The sequence below is a fragment of the Elgaria multicarinata genome, chromosome 4 (genome assembly GCF_023053635.1).
Source record: "Elgaria multicarinata webbii isolate HBS135686 ecotype San Diego chromosome 4, rElgMul1.1.pri, whole genome shotgun sequence".
NCBI lineage: Eukaryota > Metazoa > Chordata > Lepidosauria > Squamata > Anguidae > Elgaria > Elgaria multicarinata.
Window position 1 is genome coordinate 117671143 of NC_086174.1, and position 22930 is coordinate 117694072.

The following is a 22930-nucleotide window of genomic DNA, read 5'->3' on the forward strand; positions in this document are numbered from 1 at the left end:
TGTGTTTTTAAGCATCAGACCCTTCCCAGGAGTGAGAAACCATGCACTAAACTTTCTGAAAGTGCTCTGACAATTTCACAGGATATGAGGTGCTTAAACAAAAGTATCCATTGTTTGTCTAATTGGTGCATCTCTAAAATGAAAAAAAACTGAGAACAATTATTCTGGTTAGTGAATGCTAGATGAGCTGGCAAATGATGCCCTGTCGTACACAAGGAGTGTTTGCTTTGAACGTTTCTGTCTCGGGAACATAAGCAAGAATGAGTTTTGGCCATGCAGCCTTCTTGAGAGCATCCCACCCCTTAAGCTGGAAAATCCCAGACTTTGGGGGTAATGAAAGTGCAGTGGTGGAGCCAGCCAGCTTGAATCATCATGCATTGAAAGCAGTCAGATGAAAGGAACTAGTGCGACTGTGGACTGAACAATACTTACAAGGTTACAAGAGTTTACCTGACTCAATTTTCCAAGCAGCTAACAATTAAGAAAAACACAAGAGACAGTTGTTTGATTTTAACACACACTATTATTTATGTGGACTGGACAGTACCATTCACACACACACACAAATCCCTCGAGACCATTCCCCGCCCCCACCCACCCCGAGAACTCAGCATTTTCACTAAGTTTATTTTACTTAGCTGAAGCTGGTCTCCAGCTAGGTCAACATGGAGCAGCCTTGAGCAATTTGATATTGAATATTTTCCTGGAAAACTGACCACTGTTTGCCACATTGTGGGCACCTGTAAACTCAACACAGGAAACCATAAGGGAAACCAGCTGGAGAATTAAGCTTGCCATATCTCTGCTCCCAATCAAAAATGTGAAGTAGTAGAGCCATGGTCAAAATGTTCCCTTACAATGGAGTCAAATAAAATGACCAGCTCCCCGTGTGATTGGATGTAGGAGTTTACCAAGTACTACTATGCAGTAGGTGGCTGTTTGCAACCCATTCTGTTGGTCAGATCCAACGCCATGCAAGCAGACTTCCGCTTGCACAATGGGATTTCCCTGTCCTGCAGCCTCTTCCCTGTGCCCCAAACCTGCTCTGGAGGGGCTACAAGGAGAGGGGAAATCCATTCCACTAGCAATTTCTGCTAGCAGATAACCTGCACTGGATCCAACCCAGTGTGTTGATAAGAAGGTGACACGTGGGCATGTCTGAAGGGCTCTCTGGGCTTTCTATAGGCAAGTTGGCTTACGAGGCACCAAAATCTGCCACATACTGGCAAATCATGCACTCTAAATTTAGCCATATTTAAAGTGTCATGGTAGGCAGCTGACTTAATGGTACAGGCTGAATGATAAACTACCATGCAGCTATGCCCATGTTATTAATTGATGATGGAACCTCTCTTTTTTAACTAAACACTTCTGCTTTGAAAGATAGAGTTCCTCAGGGATGAATGAACCCCAGGGTGTGTGTGTGTGTGTGTGTGTGTGTGCGCGCGCACGTGTGTGTGTGTGTGTGTGTGTGTTGAGCCACTTTTAATTTAATTTGGTAGTTTCAGACCACAGGTTCTTGAAATACCTGTTTAGTATCTTAAGTTAAACCATAATAAATTAAAATGGTGTCTGGTAAGAATTCACCTTGCTACCAGATTATTTTGAACTTTGTGAAGGGAAAAAACAGCCACAAACAATGGTAAAGATAGTTTGCAAGAACATTTATCTACATAAAACAATAAACAGAGACAATAATTTGCAACATTATTTTAGCTCTAGAAAGGGAGGGTCTACTCCATCCTTGTGGAAATACTATAAAATAGGGTTCAAAAGGACTAAGTGACAGAAGATTTTTTTTAAAAGGTTCCAAATGCTAAAGGGCACGCATGTATTGAAAATCTGGAGTATCTGTGCCGTAATGCTAATCCAGAATGCTTCTCTCTATGTTAACTGAAAAATAGCAGGCCACTCTGTTCAAGCTGTATTCATCAAAGTTCCATTAGCCATAGATATAACTCGTATATGTGCCACTTCACAATCAGTTATCATTTAATTAAAGAAATAAATGAATAAAAGTAGAGGGGTAGAGATATAAGACCTCAGAAAATGGGGGGGGGAACAATGCAAAGATATGGGAAGGAAAGTCAAGAGTAACAGACATTTGGATTTGGGTGGTAGCTGTGTACATGGACATTGAAAGCGTTCCTGCACCATCTGGATACTTTGATCTGACTGTTGAGTCCATTTGTGCATTTTACATTACATTCCAAATATCTGTAGGTGTTAATGTTGCAAACTTGCACTCCTCAATGTTTCGAGGAAATTGCATCTTACCATTTGTGGGCAATGTTCACTATGAAAGGAAAGGAAAGGAACCTCTCGTGAAAGCACTGAGTCATTACTGACTCTTGGAGGGATGCCAGCTTTCACTGACGTTTTCTTGGCAGGCCTTATAGCGGGGTGGTTTGCCGTTGCCTTCCCTGGCCGTGATTACCTTCCCCCAGCTAACTGGGTACTTATTTTATCGACCTCGGGAGGATGGAAGGCTGAGTCGACCTGAGCCAGCTGCCTGAAACCAGCTTCCTCCAGGATCAAACTCAGGCCGTGGGGAGAGTTTCAGCTGCAGAAACTGCTGCTTTACCGCTCTGCGCCACACGAGGCTCCCTGTTCACTATGAAGATATATATATATATATCTTCTAGATATGCAAGTGTACATCTTAATTCATTCCAATGGATGCCAAAGTTAAAGGCCCAGGATCCTCATTGTGTTCTGCATTGTCCTAATTTTGGGGAAGGGGGTCATTTGCTTTGTTTTATGGTTGAGGTGCTTGGCATGTGGCTTGGTCCCGCTGACATGGCAACCAGCCTCTTTCCTTCCCCTACCCCAGGTCACCTATTACAGACATAGTACAATTTTAATTTTGTAACACAAGAGCCTGATCTTTTGTAACACAGAATGGAAAGAAACATGCTAAGATTATTAATTCTTACCCTTGATAAAGATACCCACCAACAGAAGAGGGAACAAGAAAATGATGTGACAATACAGCAGAATAATTTCATATACAGTATACATAGATACATGTGTTCACCACTCAGTAACAGCAACATTAAGTGATGACTTGCATATGGTAAAACAGCCACCACAGAGCAAGCGTTAGAACTTTTTTTTATCAGTATAGATCGCCTCAGAAAAACCTTTATGAAAAGAGGCTGCCTCCTGTCAAATACGGACCAGAGTGATGAAATAGAGAACTGTACATTTGTGCGTGAATCAGCTCTTATTTCAAATAGGTAGGCATCAAAGAACCTGACCATCACTTCATGAATCCCAACTACCTGCACGAGGCTGCCTGCTGAAATTCACCCACTAATTCCACCCTGATCAAACCCTTTTGCAATTAAAGCAACTTAAACCCACTGCCTTTGATCTCACCTGTCAGAATTTTGTAAGGGTTCCGTCCCAACACTTTACAGTGGAGTTTCTCATTATTACATTTAGCAGTTCATTTTGTCATATTTCTGTAGGTGGGCACTGATGGCTATGATTAGCTGCAGAGCAGCCTGAATAGCTGATTTACGTAACACCAGAAATACCGTTAGCCAAGGGCAGATGGGATTTCAAGTTCTGAAACAGTTACTTACGATGTAACGAAATATACTTAGGAGGATAGAGGGATAACATTTATTTGTAGGAATATCTAAGATACAGAGAGCAAACAAAATTAATAGAAACACCTTAGACTATGAGTGACCCATCTGCAGCACACATGGGTCTTTGCAAAATTCCTGGACAGAAGCAGGAGAGGGCTTCTGGGTCTGGCTAAGGCATTAAGAGTGCAATCTCACACATCTTTACATAGAAGAATACCTACTCTTAGCACTCCTGGGACTGCTAGGACTTTTTTTTAGTCTTAACACACATAGGATTGTGCTCTAAGTTGGGTTTTCATGGCCGCCTGCCTCTTGTGCTTCATTCCTGTTTGTTTTGCAGCCCAGTAGATTAGATGGGAAACCACCTAAGATAGTGAGGGTAGGAGGAAAAGACATGACCACTGATGTAGTACTCATAGACTTGAATTGTGGCCCCTGAAGAGTGTGGAAGGAAGAGGAAAGGAGTTATAAGTCCAGGTTTTTTGCTATGCTGAATAATATTTTTTAAACCCATGTAATATCCTATGCAAGGTTTTGTACAGCCTATTTTGGGGCATTTTAAGCCCAATGTCTTTATTTTCCGTTTCCTTCGGACAAAAAAATTATGCCTGCATTATAACACAACGGTCAATCTTATGTACCAGCTAATTCTGCAAATTCTAGAATGAACATTTGATCTTTGGCTTTCACAGAAAAATGATAGGGAGGATCTATAGCTCTACTACGCCAATTCACTGCACTGAGGAAAGGTCCCTCATATGTTTTTAAAATGCAAAGAGGTACAGAAAGAAGGCTAATCTCACCAGGGAAAAAAACCACTTTCATATCAGACCCGTGCATACATATGGGGCACATTAAAGGTGGTATCCAGTGTTAGTTCTAAGTACAGTAGACCCATTTAAATGAATGAGGCTTACATTAGTCACAACTAGCTTAAATGTCATTCATGTCAATGGGTCTACTCTATGTACGACTAACATTGAATACTATCCTAAGTCAGAGACAACATTCTCTTAGGTCAGTATCCACAATTTAATTTTTTGCCAGTTTTGAATATTACTTTCAGAAAAAACAGGAGTCACCACCATCAATATATCCTACTACTGAAGTACTAAGCAACACCAGGTACACACGCCTACAGGCATAACTGAGGGGTAGCTGTTGGTGGAACTGCCACTGAACCAATGCATACAAGTGGTTACTTCTTCAGAATTTTGCCCTCTCCTCGCACTCTCTCCATCCTTTCCCCAGTTACAACTACCGAAGGCATCCATTGGTCCTACAAGTGTTCTTGGAAAGCTATAAGAGTGAGGAGTAAAATTCAAGAACAAACTCAATAAGTATAAAGAGGATGATTTGCTTTTCAATACCTGTTCTCCTGTACTGTAGTCATTACTAAAGTGCCCAACATCTTCAGAATAACCAAACTTGATTAAACTCACAAGGAGGATGTGCAATGTACAGCCCTTGAGGAAAAGCCATAACTCAGTGGTGGAGCACCTTCTTGGCATGTAGAAAGTCACAGTGTCAGTCCCTGGCCTCTCCAGGTAGGGCTGGGAAAGACCCCTGTCTGAAATCCTGAAGAGCCACTGCCAATCAGTGTTGACAATGCTAAGCCCGATACAGCAATTACGGAAGCCTATGCAAAAAGGATGGGTGCTCTTATCTAGGTTTACCAGTTTGAACTCTGTACCTTTTCAAAATTACTAGCATGTGGAACTGTTTAGGGCTAGTGCTCTCGCTAGTTCAGTGGCTCATGGGAACCTGTAGTCAATTAAAATAACGAGTCTCCTTTCACCTTGAGAGGCAAACAGAGACTGTCCCCGTTCAGAAGATACCTTAAACCATGGCTTTAACCATGGTGGTTAAGCCAGAAAGCCAGGCCATATTCAGAAGTCACCTTAAACCATGGCTTTAACCATGGTGAATAAGGCTTTTTGCCTTAGTCACTGTGGTTAAAGCCATGGTTTAAGGTGTCTTCTGAACACAGCCCAGCTTTCTGGCTTAACCACCATGGTTAAAGCCATGGTTTAAGGTGTCATCTGAATGGGGCCACTATTAAGATTTTAAAAACATGTTTACAACAATGTGGCGCTGATAACCAAAAGGAAGCATTTGGGTAATGAGGACAAACCAAACCGACTTCCAATGTCAATGCTCCTGCCAATGCTGAGTCCACAGAATGTATGTGCCTGTCAGTAAAATTACTCCCCAACATCCTGCTCTCATTCCTAAGCATTCTTTTGGTCTCTGAATAAAGAAAAAATGAGTTTCTTTTTGTCGTCTGACTTTCACACCATGTGTGGCTTTTCTTATTTATAGTACATGTGCATATTTTGCTTATAACAAATGTTAGCAATCAAACAGCTACATTGGCAGCAAAAAAAAAATCACAACAAGAAGTCTGTCTGCTAACATCTTTTCCTCCAACTGCTTCAAGTTAGCAATAAATCTGAATTAAAGAGAACCAAGTAAACTGGATGGCTTCCCAACAGATTGAAGAAGGGCAGATATATTTAGGAGAGTAACTAGGGCATGTCTATACCATGCCTTATCCCAGGGATCACCCTGGGATCATTCCTGTGCATCCACATGATGCACAGGGGATCCCAGGGGCAGGGAGGGATGATACCTCCCTTTCTCCCTGACAGCTTTTACCTTGGCTTTTCCCACGGTATCAAGATCGTCCCGAGACTGTGGGACGTGTGGGCGACCAGCCCGGTTTCATCCCGGCTCCTTGCAAGTAAACGTGAGGAGCCAGGAACCAGGCATGGGGCACAGAGGTCTTCAGGAGCTCCGTGCCCATCGGGGGTGGGAGGGGGGAGGGTTAAAAAAAAAACTTTTCGATGGAGCACTCGTGTGCTCATCTTCAATAAAAAACAAAATGGCAGGCGCGCCGTCCTTCTTCCTCCTGGGACGTCGCCCGCCGCATGTGGACTGAGGGGGAGGATCTCACGATCACCATATCGTGAGATCCTCCCCCTCCCCTTCCTTGGTGTAGACACACCCTAGGTGCTATCTAGAGGTAATTTTTACCAATTTCTGCTTCATCCTGCAATTCCAGGGGCGACCTTCCAAGATGTTCCAGAGGGCTCATTGCCCTTCTGAAGCAGCTTTAGGGGAAGGGGGAGGGGGGATAGAAGAAAGAAGGAATCTCCAGCAAACCAGCTCCCCATCCCCTTCCTCCAGCAGGAGCCTCCACAGTAACAGAGTGCCTTACATAAATGGAAGGAGCCCTTCCATTTGTGGAAATGCATGTCTACATCCAACCTAATAAGTCTGTTATAACAACCAACATCATCACGTTGTTGGAATGTAAAGACTATCAAATTTGTGGCCTCTGTAACAGACTAACATGGCTCCTTCCCTGGAACTATGACCTATGCCACAATAAATTTGTTAGCCTAAAAAATTCAGCTGACAGAATACAAAACTACATCTAATTCCCACAGGTGCAACTTCAAGGTGATAGGAGGCAGACATGCAGCAAGGAGGTACATGGTCCACAAAGCTTTGAAAACCAGCAACAGTAATGAAAAGGATCATGTTCCCAGGCAGGTAACTGCATAGCATTCATACTGATCACATTGATTCTGGCTTTCATTTTCTATCTGAGCAAAAACATATAAGCGTTCTCCAGCATTGTAAAACCTGCCCCAGTTACACAGAACACCAGATAAACACTTGTAATAATGCACACTACCAGTATTGTATTCTCACTAGGGTAACAAGATGCTGTTTTGTAGACCTGACAAAAGGAATATCTTCAATTCGTTTATTACAACCATTCAGTTCCATTTTAGAAGTTGTGACCTTGAGATGAACTTCTGCATAGTAATTTTAGCCATAAAAAGCTTAATAGCTAACCAGTAACACTCATAATTGCCTGAGATTTTCAAAGGTATTCTGATGCACTACATATATATCTGCAGTTAGCATTCCAGAACGTTGCCTGAGTAAAGCAGCTGGCCTTCAACTTCCTATATAACTTATAGGATACTTCAGTATTTCAGTGTGAAAAGTAAAAAGCTATCACCCTTTCATACCTGGGACGTCCAAGGCTAGGAGGTGAAGTCTAATTATTATAAAACCTCCCCAAAGACATCAGCCACAGTACATTTGACAGTAAACCTAAGAACATAAGAGCCCTGCTGGATTAGAACAACACTCTGTTCCCACAGTAGCCAACCAGCTGTCGACCAGGAACCCACAAGCAGAACATGGTGCAATAGTACCCTCCTGCCCATGTTCCCCAGCAATTGGTGTACATAGACTTACTGTTCCAGTTCCAGTCCTACACTGTCATAACTCACCATGCTGAAATCCTTATGTCTACTTCCTTCCACTAACCGAGGTCCAGTTATTTCAGATTATTCTAGCTGTTCCATTCTAGCTGAATTAAAAATAAATACCTTACATACCACTTGGTTTCCCCAGAATAAAGAAGGGAAAGGGATACTGCTTACCTCTTTGGGTAAAGCCACTAGTTTGTTTCTGTCAACGTTCAATATATTCAGCTTCTTTAGCCTTCCAACGCTTTTCGGCAAAGTCTGTATCAGATCCAAACAAAGCAACACCAACATTTAATACTATCCGTTTTTCAAAAGTTTGCTTTAAAAAAAAAGATAGCAATCTGAAAGATGCTGCAGTTTTCTATGAGGAACATCCTTTGAAGGCAGCATTGAGAAGCATTACATCCTGAACTAATAGGCCTATAAATCTCCACTAAAAAAGGTTCTAATTATGTGACTAAGTCATCCAGGGTTTTGAGGCTCAAGGGCTTGGAGGAAGTTTCACAGAAGGAAAGTTTCCCTCCCTTCTGCAGCCATCTGTACCCCACCCCACCCCTCTGGAGAGTTGGGGGCCTTCCTGAATAATGTGAGGCATGAGTCAGGGGGTCTGCTAGGGGAAGGGGGAATCACCCAAAAGATAGTTCCACCTAATTTGGGGCAATTCCATCTTCCTCCACCAGCCCCCATTCCACATTGGAGTGGGGAGGCACCACTCTGACTCTCCAGAGAGGGTTTTTCATGGGGCTCTGGTGGCTGCATGGGAATTTTTAAAACTCCCTCCCTCCACTTACTTATTTTAGAATCCGAGCCAAATACCACACACATGCTTTTCCCTGGCAATACAAGATGTCATGTGTTCATTTATGCTGTTGTAGTTCTTTGCAGCTTAACACATTGTGAAAGGCAAAAACAAATTAGGGCAATTTATCTGTAGAATCAAAAGACTGCAGGACAGGGAACCAATAAAATTACCAGCTTCCGAGTGGATTGAGAAATACTGGTTCTTCACTGTTTACTGGTAGTCACATTCCCTGGCGTTTTTTATTTAATAAATACTTGATCAAGATTGCCTACAATTCTATTTCTTCCGTCCACCACCAGAAGAACAAGAAAAATGAAGGCAATTAACACGGGTGGGGGGGGGAGAAACCCTCTCTACTTTCCTATACATGGTGACAAGCATTCAAGAAAGTAGTAAGTGGATACTATTTCTTTCTTTCTTATCCCAACTTTCCACCAAAAATGTGGCTCTAGGCAGTCAATGATAGTAAATAGAGATTAAAAACAATCTCAATTTTTTATTAAAAACATACACACCTCATTTCTATTAAACAATTAAAAATACAGCAATAAAAAGAAACTGACAATGCGCACGGCCAGTTAAAAACCCCTTCAGCAGCAAACCAGCTTATATGCTAACCTTTTGGGCAATAAAACATCTTTGCCTGCTGGTGGAAGGAGACCTAAGAGGGAGCCGATTTGGCAGGGAGTTCCAGAGCTTGGGAGCAGCCACTGAGAAGGCCCTCTCTCATGTCCCCGCCAAACATGTCTCCAATGGTGATGGGGTAGAGAGAAGGGCGTCCCAAAGATCTTTACACCATGTGGATCTCTGCCTCTGTGGTGGAACACTAGCCCTGTGAACATTCTCAGCCACACATAATATAGGAAGAACCCACTATGGGATGAGCTTTGTTTTTATATTAGAATCTGTCTCTAGCATACCAGCAAATCAAACTGCTGATTGTGTCATTCTTGCCTTTCCTATAGCCAAGTGCGCTGGAAGTAGTAAACCTCCTCTTTTACTGAGGTGCCTACCTGAAGGCAGCCAAAGCAGCTGCAGCAACTGCACAAGGGCAAACTCGCATTCAATTTGCTGGTATGATTGAGATAAATGTTAATATAAAGAGTTGAAAACAGAGTGAGCTCTCTTTATATATTAAGTGTCACCAGCAGCAGCCATTCTAGCAGGCTGCCCTGAAGGAGATGTAATTGGGAAGTGGGGCCATTCTACCAGCCCTACTGAAACCCTTAATTTCCCCCCTCTTCCTTCCCCATTCCTGTTCCTTTGTGTGCCATGTCTTTTTAGATTGCAAGCCTATAGGCAGGGACCATCTTGTTGTAATGATTATATGTAAGTTGCTTCAGGAGCCTTTTTGCCTGGGGAGCAGAATAAAAATACTGTAATTAAATACATGAATCTTCAGCTCAAGGTTTTCCACGATTGTACATTAGAAATCATGGTCAGCAAATCTCAAACTCCTGGAGCAACACAAGGCAACTTTCTTTTTAGGGTATAAAGACTTTTTCTTTTTAGTTATAGGGACTATCAATTCCCTATACCTAAGTGGTGCATTCATTTTTTGCATTCTGAATTGCTTTCCACTTGTTCCAAATGCCTTTAAAATACCCTGTTAAATCTAAGAGACCTGTCAATTGATTAGGCAAGCTTTCACGTCAAAAGAACTTGTGGGGTTTAAAATTAAAGCCCCCCCCCCTCTCTCTCTCTCTCTCTGAAACCAGATAGGATACTTTTATCTAACTGCAGCTATCACTACTACCTTCCACTTACAATCAGCTATTCCTTTAGGAAATAGTAGAAGAAAGCTATTGGCATTTAAAAAAAAAAATAAGTTCACTGAAGCTTTCCTTTCTGAAATCTCGCACAATTCGGGGATGGCGTGTTTGAGTGATAAACAGTAGTAAGGTACAGCCATCCAACCCTGTCTCATCATGTGGTACAGACATAGATTTTTCTCTTAGACTATAACATCCAATAGTATGCAATATGGCCTTTAAGACTGCATACTGAAGGGTAGTAATTCACCTGTCCTACATTTCAGTAGTCATCATAAGATAGTAAAATAAAGATGCTGCAGTCCAAATGAGTCAGGACGTGGCAAAACTCTTAATTACTGCCATGCATTTGAAGAGCTAAAACCATACTTACCAACAGCTGGTTTTCTGTGAGAACTAATTCGGTAAGGCTTTCACAGTCTCCTACTGCTTCTGTTAACTGAACAAGCCGGTTCTGGTCAACCTTCAGGATGGATAGCTTTTTTAATTTTCCTACAGACAGAAGAGAACAGTTTAGGTAGCACCCTCAAGAGCACCAGTATCAAATTGTGCAGTGCAAAATGTTCACCACTAGTGAACATTAAAAAAAAAAACTTAGATGTACCTGTCAAATTCTATGGGCTTTTTAAAACTTTCTTTTCTAGTAAGGTCTGGATAACTCTCAAAAGATAACTATTTCAGAGTTTTGTTTTGTTTTTAATAATCAAAAAATAGAGAAACATTTTTGTTTAAGTGGTATTATCACCCAGCTTTTTAAAGAGAAAGGAAGAGGCATTACGGAGGACAAGGCAGTCAACAATGAAGGAGAAGTAATGCCTCTGACCCATGACCTGGCACAATGAGGTGCTGGCTGAGTACTAAGGTCTCAGCCGGTGCTGAGTACTAAGATCTCTAGTATAGCTAGAGTGACCAAAAGAGGGCAGGGCTCTTGCAGCTTTAACTGTTGTGATGAAGAGGGGATTTCACCAGGTGCTGCAGGCGTACAAACGACACCTGCTGACATTCCCTTTTCTATGCAACTGTTAAAGATACAGGAGCCTGTCCTCCTTTCCATATGGCCACCCTATCCTAGACCCAAAGCAGCTCTCCATGCCTATTTTGAAAACTTTTACATTGAAGAAATAAAATTAGAAGTTGTGCATCTTTTGATCAGAATGCACTAAAATATCACACTGCTGGAAGAGATCTGACAAGGATTACAATGCTCTGATTGCCCAGCAATGACCAATAGTTCTGATGCATACAGAGGCTTGACCCCCCTCCAGGTGGAGCCCACTCTTCCTTCGCCCTCCTTTAAGTCTGGCATAAGAGCTCTTTATTCCCCAATTAGCAGAGCAAGTCAAAGTTATGCCAATATAGAAATGCACTAAGAATATTACTGCAGAAACACTGAACAAGTGCTTTATTAAAATGGGTACTTAACAGTACAAATGGGCAAAATCTAAGGCTGTTTCTTATCAGTGAATTATTATGAAATGAAGAGAAAAGTGAACTCCAGAGGAACCACCAGGTAGCCAAAGCAGGTGAAGATATACTGAATCAAATATAATAGAGCAGGGCTAGACAACACAGAGCCCTCATGTTCTGGTGTGGTCACCACCACTCCCTGCTGAAATGCACAGAGGCCCAAAAAAGAGAGAGGAGCAAACCATTATGGAGGGTTAAAATTTGTGTTTGATTACAAATTACAATTGTCCTTTTTAGCTCTCCATAAGAGATTGCCACCAAACTCCAGCAGCAAACCACCAATTTTCCTTGCTGCTGCCACCTCATTCAGCAATGGAGTGGCAGGAATGAGTGTCCAAAGGGTGGAAAGTGGCCAGCAGACCTGGAGTTGCCCACCCCTGTACTAGAGGGTGGCAATGGCATCAGACAGAACTACGGCACTGTGAGTAGAGCGACACCAATGGGACAGACTAAGGGCCCATTCAGAAGATACCTTAAACCATAGCTTTAACCATGGTGGTTAAGCCAGAAAGCCAGGCCATGTTCTGAAGATACCTTAAACCACAGCTTTAACCATGGTGAATAAGGCTTTTTGCTTTATTCACCATGGTTAAAGCTGTGGTTTAAGGTGTCTTCTGAACACAGCCTGGCTTTTTGGCTTAAGCACCATGGTTAAAGCCATGGTTTAAGGTGTCTTCTGAATGGGGCCTTAACTAAGATTGGAAAATGAGTGAAGTAGTGTTGCCTAGGAATTTCATCTGTCTTGACATAGATGCACAAGGGCTAAACAGAGGTGTATCGTAAAAAGGTTTTCAGCTCTGTGTGTGGGTGTGCGTGCATATGGATGCATACACGCACATACACAGAGCGTTTTTAGTGTTTTTTTCATGGACCTCTTCAAATGGACAGTGTGTGGGGTAGGGAGACATGATTACCTGAGTCTCGATAGATTTTTCCTCAGTGATGTTAAAATATAAACAAATCTGGTTGGCTACATGGCATTGTGATGTCATAATATCCCCTATATTATCTTCAATTGGTTGGGATAATAATAATAAATTTATTTTTTACCCGCCTCTCCATTTGGATCGAGGCAGGGAAGAACAACACGTATAAAATACATAAAACTGAATTTGGAAAGGACAGAGCATGGGGAGTGGAGGAAATGGTATTGAAGCAGCAGTAGAAAGTGGAAATAATGGCTTAGGACATCCACAAATGAGGAAGCAAAAGATTTTTCAAGAGACATTTTGGCCCACCCAAAAGCATAACTTTAATCTAAAACCTCTAAAATGGGTTAATACATTGCACAGCTCTAATTATCAGCAGTATCTTCCCAGTTTTTTGCTCTCTGACCTAATGCCCTGCTATTGACATACCAAAATCCAGAAAAGCATGTGGGGGGGGGGGAGGAGTAAGTAAGGACTGGGCAATTATATGCCACAAAGAGATACTCACATCCTATTGTGAGGATATGACATTTACAGGAGGTGCATGTCATTAAAAGTAAACTTTTAATGTTTACTATTTTTAATTGTTGTAAACTGCCCAGAGAGCTTCGGCTGTGGGGCGGTATATAAATGTAATAAAATAAATAAATAAATAAATAAATAAATAAATAAAATAATGACAGATCTTGCCTTTGCCTTCTTGCCAAAGGAGAAAACCTTGAGCAAGTTGTGCACATGCCCTGCATGTAAGAAAGAGCTACAGCTACACACTCCAAAGCCTGCAGAATTCATTGTCATTACAGAGAGGATACTCAATCTTATGGGTAACCAATGCAATTTAACTTAACAGCTAAAACCTATATCCGTAAACTATGATGTTCTATAAAGCAAAGCACTGATTTATGTTTTAAAGGAGATTGCCTCTTCTGGGAAAACAAATCAGTTGAGACACTCAGTGCAAAAACAACACTGGAGCTACACTATTGTTTAAAGCATGTGCGTAAGATGCACCAAGAAGCACAAGTTTAAAGCATGCACCTATGCACATTTAAAATGTATGTTTGTTGGGGTAGTGAAATGCTGCTTGAACAAAATGCCCTCCAGATATTTAAAATTTGTCCAATTAATTGTGGTGGTGGACTTGTGACAAATCCACCAAAAACTGTCTAGAACCCGTTTTTGGTGGCGACTCTGGCAGTAATATTCCAGAAATATGCTGCATATTGGGGTTTCTATCACATGTGTACATCTCAACAGAGACATGTAGGTTCATTACATATGACACATAGAGCACAAATAATCTCCTAAAATTTATTATCTATTGCATTTATATCCCACCATTCCTGTCGGGACCATTCAATGGGTTACCTCAATTTATGCTCAACAACCTTGCGAGGTATGCTAGGCTAAGAGAGATTGGATTCCCAGCAGCACCAGTGAGTACCGTAAGAAAGCAGAGATTTGAACTCAGGTCTAAGACCAACATTCCATCCACTAATGTAGAAAGTTAGTCATGCCTGCTGCATTCAGAATGCAGTGTTACAGTGTTTGTTTTTAATGCTATGGCCACTCTGTTAGAGCGACATCTGGAGCCAAATTAATGGCTATATTCATACGGCTCTAGTTGCTCTCTCAATAATAGGTAAAACCTGTGTACCAGTTAAAAGATTTAGTTACTGCAACATGCAGTAAATGAAAATAAAACTGCTGACTGGTTGCTGTGAGCTATATCATCAAGAACAGGAGAACTAAAGGCGGTGGCCAGGATGTTTAGCAAGTGGGAGGAAGATAAGGACAAAGGAGGAGAGGTTTAGGCAGTACCAGACAGGATAAGGCAATCAAAATAATGCTTACGTAAATAGAGACATTTCAGTTGGGAGAATCACATGTCAGGTGTTTCCTTAAGAATATTCTCTTATCTGAAAACCACTGCATTTGAATTACTATTACTTAAATAGCACCACCAATGTATCTGGTTCTTTACAGATAAGCAGAAAGAGCCAGGTCCCTGCCCCATAAAGCATGCCAGCTCACTTTCAACATTGGGGGAGACTGAAGGAGTAGAGGGAAAGGATGGATGCAAGCACATGAATGTAGAAGTATGACACTTTCTTTGAGTAGGATGTCAGGACTAAGAGGTTAAAACCAGGAATAGGTACCCTGGTGTTCTCCAGGTGTTTTAGACTACAACTGTCATAAGCCCCAGTCAGCATGGCCCATGGTCAGGGATTATGGGAGCTGTAGTCCAAAACAACTGGAAGGCACCTTAAACTAAAGGTTTCACTGGAAAGATGGATTAGAAGGAATTTGAAGAAAAGGAGATAGGGGAGGAACTAGGTCAGTGTTCTGGGAGAAAGCCTCAGGCATACAGGGGGGCAAGAGAGAATGGACTGTCATGTAAGGAGCTGGGGGTAGTAGAGCAGGAAGAGTGGAAGTCATGGCAAGGACAAAATGTGATATAGGACAGAAAGATATGCATGCAGTTGTGGAGGCTTAAATGTTTATGACGGATGCAGAAGAATATGAGGTCCAGTGTAGAGTTTGAGGAGGGGTAGCACATTTTCCAAGTAAGAAAATGGCAGTAAAGTTTTAGATAGAGGTGAATGTACTGAGGCACTGGAGGGGAAGGCCAAGGAGAAGGTTTTAGTCAAGGTGGAAGGAGGCCAATTAAAGCAAGAACCAAAGCAGAGAAAACCAAAACAGTGATCTCACCTATAGTTTAAACTTTATCTCCCCAAACAGGCAAACTATGGCACTGTGGAACAGTCCCCAAAGCTAGTCAAGTAACATTTATAACACTCTGGCTGACATTTTAAGAAAAGCTGCAACCCTTTGTATACCTAGTCGCTAACAAGATTATATTAAAGCATCCATTTCAGAGAATGTTGTGAACATCTTTGATTAAATTACAGAAGAACTATTTGGGCCAGAATTATACCTTTTTTGTTTTGTTTTGCACGTTATAGTCTCCTTTACTTTTTATATACTCTCGCCTTTTGAACAGTAAGTGTAAGACCCATGCAACAGCATATTAGATAATTTACCAGCCATGTGATTTTCACCCAACAACAGAGAAGCCCGGATGTGGCAAGGATCCTCTGGATAGCCTGCGTATCATAAGCAAATTCAAGGAAATGTTGTGTGTATGGGGGTGGAGACGACACACGTGGTCAGAACTATATATTATAAGAAATACATGGCTGCATCATGTCAGGGGAGGGGGAGTGCATGGGTCTGGGGCTTACATACACTCATTCTTGAATTGCTAAACCATGGTTTAACGCTAAACCCTCTTTTAGTTACAGGGATGGGCAAGTTGTAGGCCAAAACATCTGGAGGGCCACAATTTTCATCAGCCCTAACCAGCACGGCCAATGGCGATGGATCGTGGGAGTTGTAGACTAAAGCGTCCAGGCAGTCACAAGTTGCCAACTCCCAGTTTAGTGTTACAGGAAAGCAGGCTTAATGTGTAGTTCTGCCCTTTATCAACATTAGCACCAAAACAAAAACAAAAATGTTCCTGAGAAATAAGAAAGCATTAAGAATGCAACACACATCTGCTTCTTACTTGGACCAGACTGAAGACTTTCCTTTTAATATTTTTAACCTTTTAATATTTTTAAAGCTTTTTACTTACCTACACCATCTGGTAGCACCTCAAGAAGATTCTGAGAGATGAGTAGGTCAGTTAAAGACGTCAGACCACTTATCTCTTCAGGGAGTTTTTCCAGTTTGTTTTCAGAGATATCCAGACATAGCAGGTTTTTCAGGCTTCCTATTTCCTACAGGGCAAGACTCTAAGTCACGTCTCAACATGCAACACACAGAGATCTGACAACTGTCCCATTACAAAATTCATAAGAGCGAAAGACTACAATTCATTTTTGTCAGACAACAACCCATTCCGATAATATCACAAGTGAGTCAACAGTAAATTTACCTGTGCAACACCTAGCATGTGCTAACAGTCCAAGTTAATTTGCTCTCAGACTTATGTGTGCAACCCAACATTGCCAGCAAGTTATTCAATACAAAGCAACACCCAATTTTAAGTACTAACTTGAGGTCAAACGGCTTATTCATGAAAAAGCTAGGCATATGAATGCTTCTCCTTTCAAGTGACCTCAACAAATTAGTTCTTGCTGACTCATGGTTCATACTAGTATATGAGGATTTTGTGTCTTGCATTTCTTGTATCACAAAAAAACTTTTAATGAGGCAATGTTTAATCTATTTTACCTGGCTGAATTATATACCAAATACTGACTCTGTGCAATCAAAGATTTCTATTTGGATTATAGTTAGCAGAAGGCATGGATGCTGAGGTCTGATTGTAGAATTAACACAGTTTATTTTTAATACTGTTCACGTACAAGCACACCCTCACCATAAATTCACACCTACACACATTCTGTCATGGATCAGTTCTTCAATTATCAAAACACTCAACTCTGCTGAATCAACACAGCTGAAAAAATGGGGAAAAGCAGACATTCCAAAACTGCAACTCACTCCTGCTATGTAGAACATCTCCTCATTTTCTAGCTTTCAAACAAATGAACTGTGTAGAGGATTACTTCTCAAAAAAATACAGTCACATACTTAAGTGTTAGGCAGGGGTCGTCCATGTATCACCTGCAGGTACCACTGCACCTGTGAGGCCAGGCTGAAGTGCCCACTAGGCTATTTCCTCCCTCTGCAAGTGAATGAAGCAATTCTTCCACTTACGCGTATTGTGGGGGAGAGTCCTCCCAACTGAAAAATGGTTGGAAGGGAGGGTGTGAAGTGCATCTCACACTAGGGAACCTTGGAGCAACATAGTCCTTGAAGGAGTATTGATCTTTGCCCCACTCCAGCTGATTTTCAGAGAGAGGCTTCCCTCATCCCCATTCAAGCAAAGAAATTGATCCATCCATTAACTTAAATAGGGAGCGGGGGAAGTCCTACATGGAAAAAAATTGCTGGAGGAGAGGGGGTGAAGTGCACTCTCCTACTTGGGGCAACAGGGTCCTGGGGGCGGTTCTTGCCCCATGCAAATGAATGGAGAGATTGCTCCATTCTCTTGCATGAGTAGAGAGAGAGGGGAGGGGGAGAGAGAAGGCCCTATTCTGGATCACCCATCTCTTCATCTCAAAGAGTCGGGAGCCAATCACAAGAACCCTGATCAGGCTCTAACTATCCCCAGCACATTTGTGTGGAAAGACATATCCTAGTCCTAAACTCTCTAGAGCTTTGTAAGTTAAAACCAGTATCTTGAATTGAGTCTGGTAATGAATTGCAAGATAGCAAAACTATTTCAATGAAAGGTGTGCCCAGCCCTTTTCCATTAATTGAGTCTTAGCTGCCATATTGTGAGCTAGCTAGTTCATGGGCTATCTTCAAGGTCAGCCCAACAAAGTGTTGTACTTTGCAATAATCCGAACTGGAGTTACCAGAGGTTGGCCATCTCTTAGGACATTTAATTTCTTTTAGTGCCAACCTATGCTAGCTACCTCCCCTCTTCATTTTCATGGCCTCTTCTAATTCCTTGTAATCTCTCTTTCCATATTAATGACCTCTCTACTATGAGATGAAGAAAATGGATCCAGGTCTAGAAATATGTTTTTGGCACCACATTCCTTCCCCACAGCTTTTCCAACTTCAAAATAAACATGCTGTTCATATAAAGGTGAAAAGGTTGAAAATAAAATGCATGACCTTAAAAAAAAAAGAAGACAAATTATCTTCTATATAGTGGGATATAAAAATCAAATATTTTCACTTCATCTATCAAGTGTTCAAAGCAGAATAATTTATTTACATGTTTATGAGAGGTGCCTCTTACCTCAGGTAGTTCAGCCAGCTGGTTTCCATCCAGCCAGAGGTCTTTAAGATTAAAAAGTGCACCTATAGTTTCTGGCTGTAACATACAAACGAAAATGTATTGTCATTAGAATTACAAAATATAACACTATAGTCCACAAGGGAATCAAAAGCAACTTAAGTTACTTCACCCAAATATCCAAGGCCTTAGCTAGACCTAAGGTTTATCCTGGGGTTGTCCTGGGGTCGTCCCTGCCTGCTCCCAGGATCCCCTGTGTGTCATTTAGATGCACAGGGATGATCCCGGGATAAACCTTAGGTCTAGCTAAGGCCCTAGACAGCCAATTCAAGAATGCAGAAATAACACAGTTATTAATTAGGTTTGTATTCGCTAGACCCAATCCCTATAGCAGAGGAACATTATATCAAATGGGCAAAGCTATGTACAAAAATAAGCACAAAAGCTGTGTAACGTGCTCAGCATGCCATTACTCAGGTAACCCTGTGAATCTTTCCAACCTGCTGACAGTTCAGAACTTTGAGGGAAGTGGGAGAAAACAGCAGAGCTCAGCATGTTACAACTTCTTCAGTTGCAGGGTCAAACTCCTGATAACCTCACATACACCAAGACAATCCAATGGAAGTCCCAAGGCACTTTCTCCCATTCAAGTTAGAAAAATTGTTTCCAGACGACGACAACAACAACAAAACAACAACATTATGACCAAGTCATAATTAATTACACAAACTGGAAAAGATGTTGCCAAACGTAAAACGCATATTACACTTCTTCCTTTGCCCCAGTAGCTCAAGCCAGCTAGAATGGAGTGTGAAAAGATAAAATGAGCAAACAAATAATTGGGAACTTTCCCCACAATTCTGGCTCTCTTCCAGAATTGTGGGGAAAGTTCCCAATTATTTGTTTGCTCATTTTATCTTTTCACACTCCATTCTAGCTGGCTTGAGCTTCTGGGGCAAAGGAAGAAGTGTAATATACGTTTTACGTTTGGCAACTTCCTTTCCAGTTTGTGTAATTAATTATGACTTGGTCATACAGAAGAACACCACACAAAAACATTCTCAGACCAAACAACTGGAAACACTATTTTCAAAGTTTTATTATTATTATTTTGCCCAAACCATCCTTATAACTGAAGAGAGGCATATATTTTCCTTCATTTCATCAGCTTCTGAAAGTGAAAGCACATACATTTTGGGCAGCCTTTGAGGAAAAATGTACTTGGGCCTCCCATGCTGGTAGCTTGAAGTCACTCAATAGAACGGTACACTCCACATGAAATGATCATACAAATTACAAAAATTACATGTTTGAAAACACACTGGGCCCCTTGTTTGCTTGCCTTAAAAAATAAGTTACAGATTTCACAGCGACTATAACTCATTCTTTTTCCCACTATGCATTGTCCTTTGTACTTCTGTTAGGGTTTTATATATATAAAAAAACCACCTCCAGTACAAGGATTGTATATATAGCACAGTTGCAAGAAGGACATTCAGGTTCTCTCAATAGATCTTTAAGCCTTAAGTAAAATATAAGGCAATTGTACATATTTTGGGTAGTCCTGTCCTAAAAATAAAAGAAGTAACTAGCTTAATAGGAAGTGTAACACGCCTGGGACCTCTGGTTCTTTTCCTAGAATTTATTGAAAATGATTCTGTATTGCAATACAGAGTGTGCAATTCACACTCCACTTCCTTTTTGTTTTTATAGTGTGCTTTTGAAACCATAGCATGACATGAACTGCTGTTATTAGGAATTTAACCATGGAATATTTTTAGTTCCCATAGTCTGCCTTCTATATGCAATTTGTGGTTATGAAATGACAGCCTAGGCTGCTTTTCATTCTTTCATATGCTGTCGTCCAGAGGAACAGTATTGCAGTGGGGGCGAAGAGAAGCAAGTGAAAAGAGCAGCAGCTCAAATTTTAATCTTGCCTAGATTTGGCTGGGGGAGGGAGGGATTATTTTTGAAGATTCATCAGTAAATGTTGGACTGTAGGTTAAGGGCACAATCCTGTCGATGATCAGAAGCCCCCGAACTTGATGATCGGAAGCCCCCGAACACAGAGGTTTCTGATCATCCAATGCAGGGTGGGAGGAATGGAGGGGGGGAGCTCTTTGCCTTCCAGTCCTGCATTTTTCCTTAAATAAGCATTTTTTTTAGTAGTAGTATTTTAGCCATCTGGTGACGGTGTTTCAGAAATGGAGGGAAGGAGGCTGGAGGGGCCTCAGGATAGCTCATATCCTGGCGTCTCTATTCTCCTTTCTTCCCAGCCCACAGAAATGCCCCCTTTTCCTTTTCTCCAAGGTCACTTTTCTGACTTTGGAGGGCAGCCGGCTCCCTTCTTTCCATGCTGGCTTCAAGGGGAGGGAGGGTCGGATCTCCAACTCCCCCTGCCAAGGTCAGAGCACTGTCTCTGATTCGGAGTGGGGAATCCCCAGTATCCTATGGTCTCCCAGACAATGTCAGCATAGGATTGCTCCCTAAATTGGTTTAGGATTGCTATAATGTGTATTTTAATATTAATTGGGCATTTTCTGATTATTATTATTTTTAATTATTTAGTTAATTTAACTTTTTTAGTTTTAAAAAGTCTTAACGCACACTGAACCATCATTGTTAAAAGGGAGGATAGAACTCAAAACAAATGCAACATTATCTTAGGGTAATATCACACTAATTGTAGCAACAGGAAACCACACTTTTCCCAGCTCAGCACTACTAATTACATCTCCCACACACACACACCCTCTTTTCCCTGCACACATTCCAAGACAGAAATTAAAAGAGTTTCTGGGCAGCTGGGCAGGCAGCAGGATGTCAGGTGGGGTTTTTCCTTTCTATACAGTTGCCATTTCTGTAACCGCTGAAAACAGCGATAAAAAATTAAAATTAAAACAACAAATTGAAAGTGGTTTAAAGTTGGCCTTAAATTAGAAGCAAGTCCATAAAAGGGGAGGGGAGAAATATGGTCCTGTAAAGCAGAAGACTGAGGATTGCAGAAATGACGGAAGGGGAAGAAGAGTTTCCAAGTAATGACTTCATCAACAAGTGACAAGGAAGTGTCACTAGACAGTGACAAATTTCTCATTCTTCTAGAATAGGAAATGTATTTGCCTATTTTACACACTACCTGTGTATTAAAAAGATTCTACAAGAAGAAAGGCAATGCTCATTTTAAATGAATTTCACCTGGTTGTATCTTTCTTTCAAAGGATGGTGATTATCCCATTTCAGTGGAATACAAGAATAGAAATAGGAGGTGCAATGGCTTTCTTCTTAGATTTTGAGAAGGTGGCCCAATGAAGGATAGCTATTCCCAACAAGATATTGGTTGCTGTTCTGCTCCAGAGGTGGAAATAGAACACAGTCTTCCTCTCCAAGGCTGCTTTTGCTCCATGTTTGCATGAGATGGTAGCTAGGAAGCCCCTTCTGAAAACCCTCATTATCCATCAAAGCTGCTGACACATGGCCCAAGTGGATTAGATCTTCTCATCCAGTTTAAACATCTGCACACATGCCACCAAGATGAAGCTACATACACAGGAACCTTCTACAGTCCCCAACTCAGGTTTCTTACCTACTTTTGTAATCCATTGGACAGCCCTTTCAACAAAGCTATGATCACATGCACCCACGAGCAATACAGAAAAACAACAACCTGCCATTGGAGCTTATCTGTAACTGCCATGCAAGAGCAGGGGGGAAGGGCAATTGTAGGTGGGGAGTATGCCCTTCCCCCATGTGCTGCAGTTGCAATGGAATACATACATAAGAAGAGCCATGCTGGATCAGAACGAGAGACCATCTAGTTCAGCATTCTGCTCACACAGTGGTCAATCATCAGTTGACAAGAAATCCTCAAGCAGGACAGGAGTGCTCTGTGCCTTGGCAACTATGTTATGGGGTTCCACGGGGCTCTATTCTATCCTTCATGCTGTTCAACACCTTCATGAAACCATTGGGGGAGGTAATCCGGAGCTGTGGGCTGAGATGTCATCAATACATGGATGACACCCAGCTCTACCTCTCTTTTTCATCAAAATCAGGTAAAGCAGTGGCTGTTCTGAATCAGTGCCTGGGCACAATAATGGAGTGGATGAGGTCCAATAAACTGAGACTCAATCCAGACAAGACGGAGGTACTGTTAGTGGGTGGTTCATCTGCACCACTAGGTGATGCTCATCCTGTTCTGGAGGAAGTGCTGAAGGAAGTGAGGAGGGTGACAAGCAGGAAGAGGGCCTT

At 41.6% G+C, this 22930-nt stretch overlaps 1 protein-coding gene across 1 annotated transcript in view; it reads right to left on the bottom strand.

Annotated features, from left to right (window-relative positions):
- LRRC1 (leucine rich repeat containing 1) overlaps window positions 1-22930 on the bottom strand; it is a 79871-nt gene that overhangs the window by 11555 nt on the left and 45386 nt on the right. Inside the window, exons 7-10 of the mRNA XM_063125050.1 lie at window positions 18686-18760; window positions 16499-16643; window positions 10839-10957; window positions 8066-8149 (exon numbers count right to left, since the gene is read on the bottom strand). Of these exons, the coding sequence (XP_062981120.1) occupies window positions 8066-8149; window positions 10839-10957; window positions 16499-16643; window positions 18686-18760 (423 nt within the window). The remainder of the gene's footprint in view (window positions 1-8065; window positions 8150-10838; window positions 10958-16498; window positions 16644-18685; window positions 18761-22930) is intronic.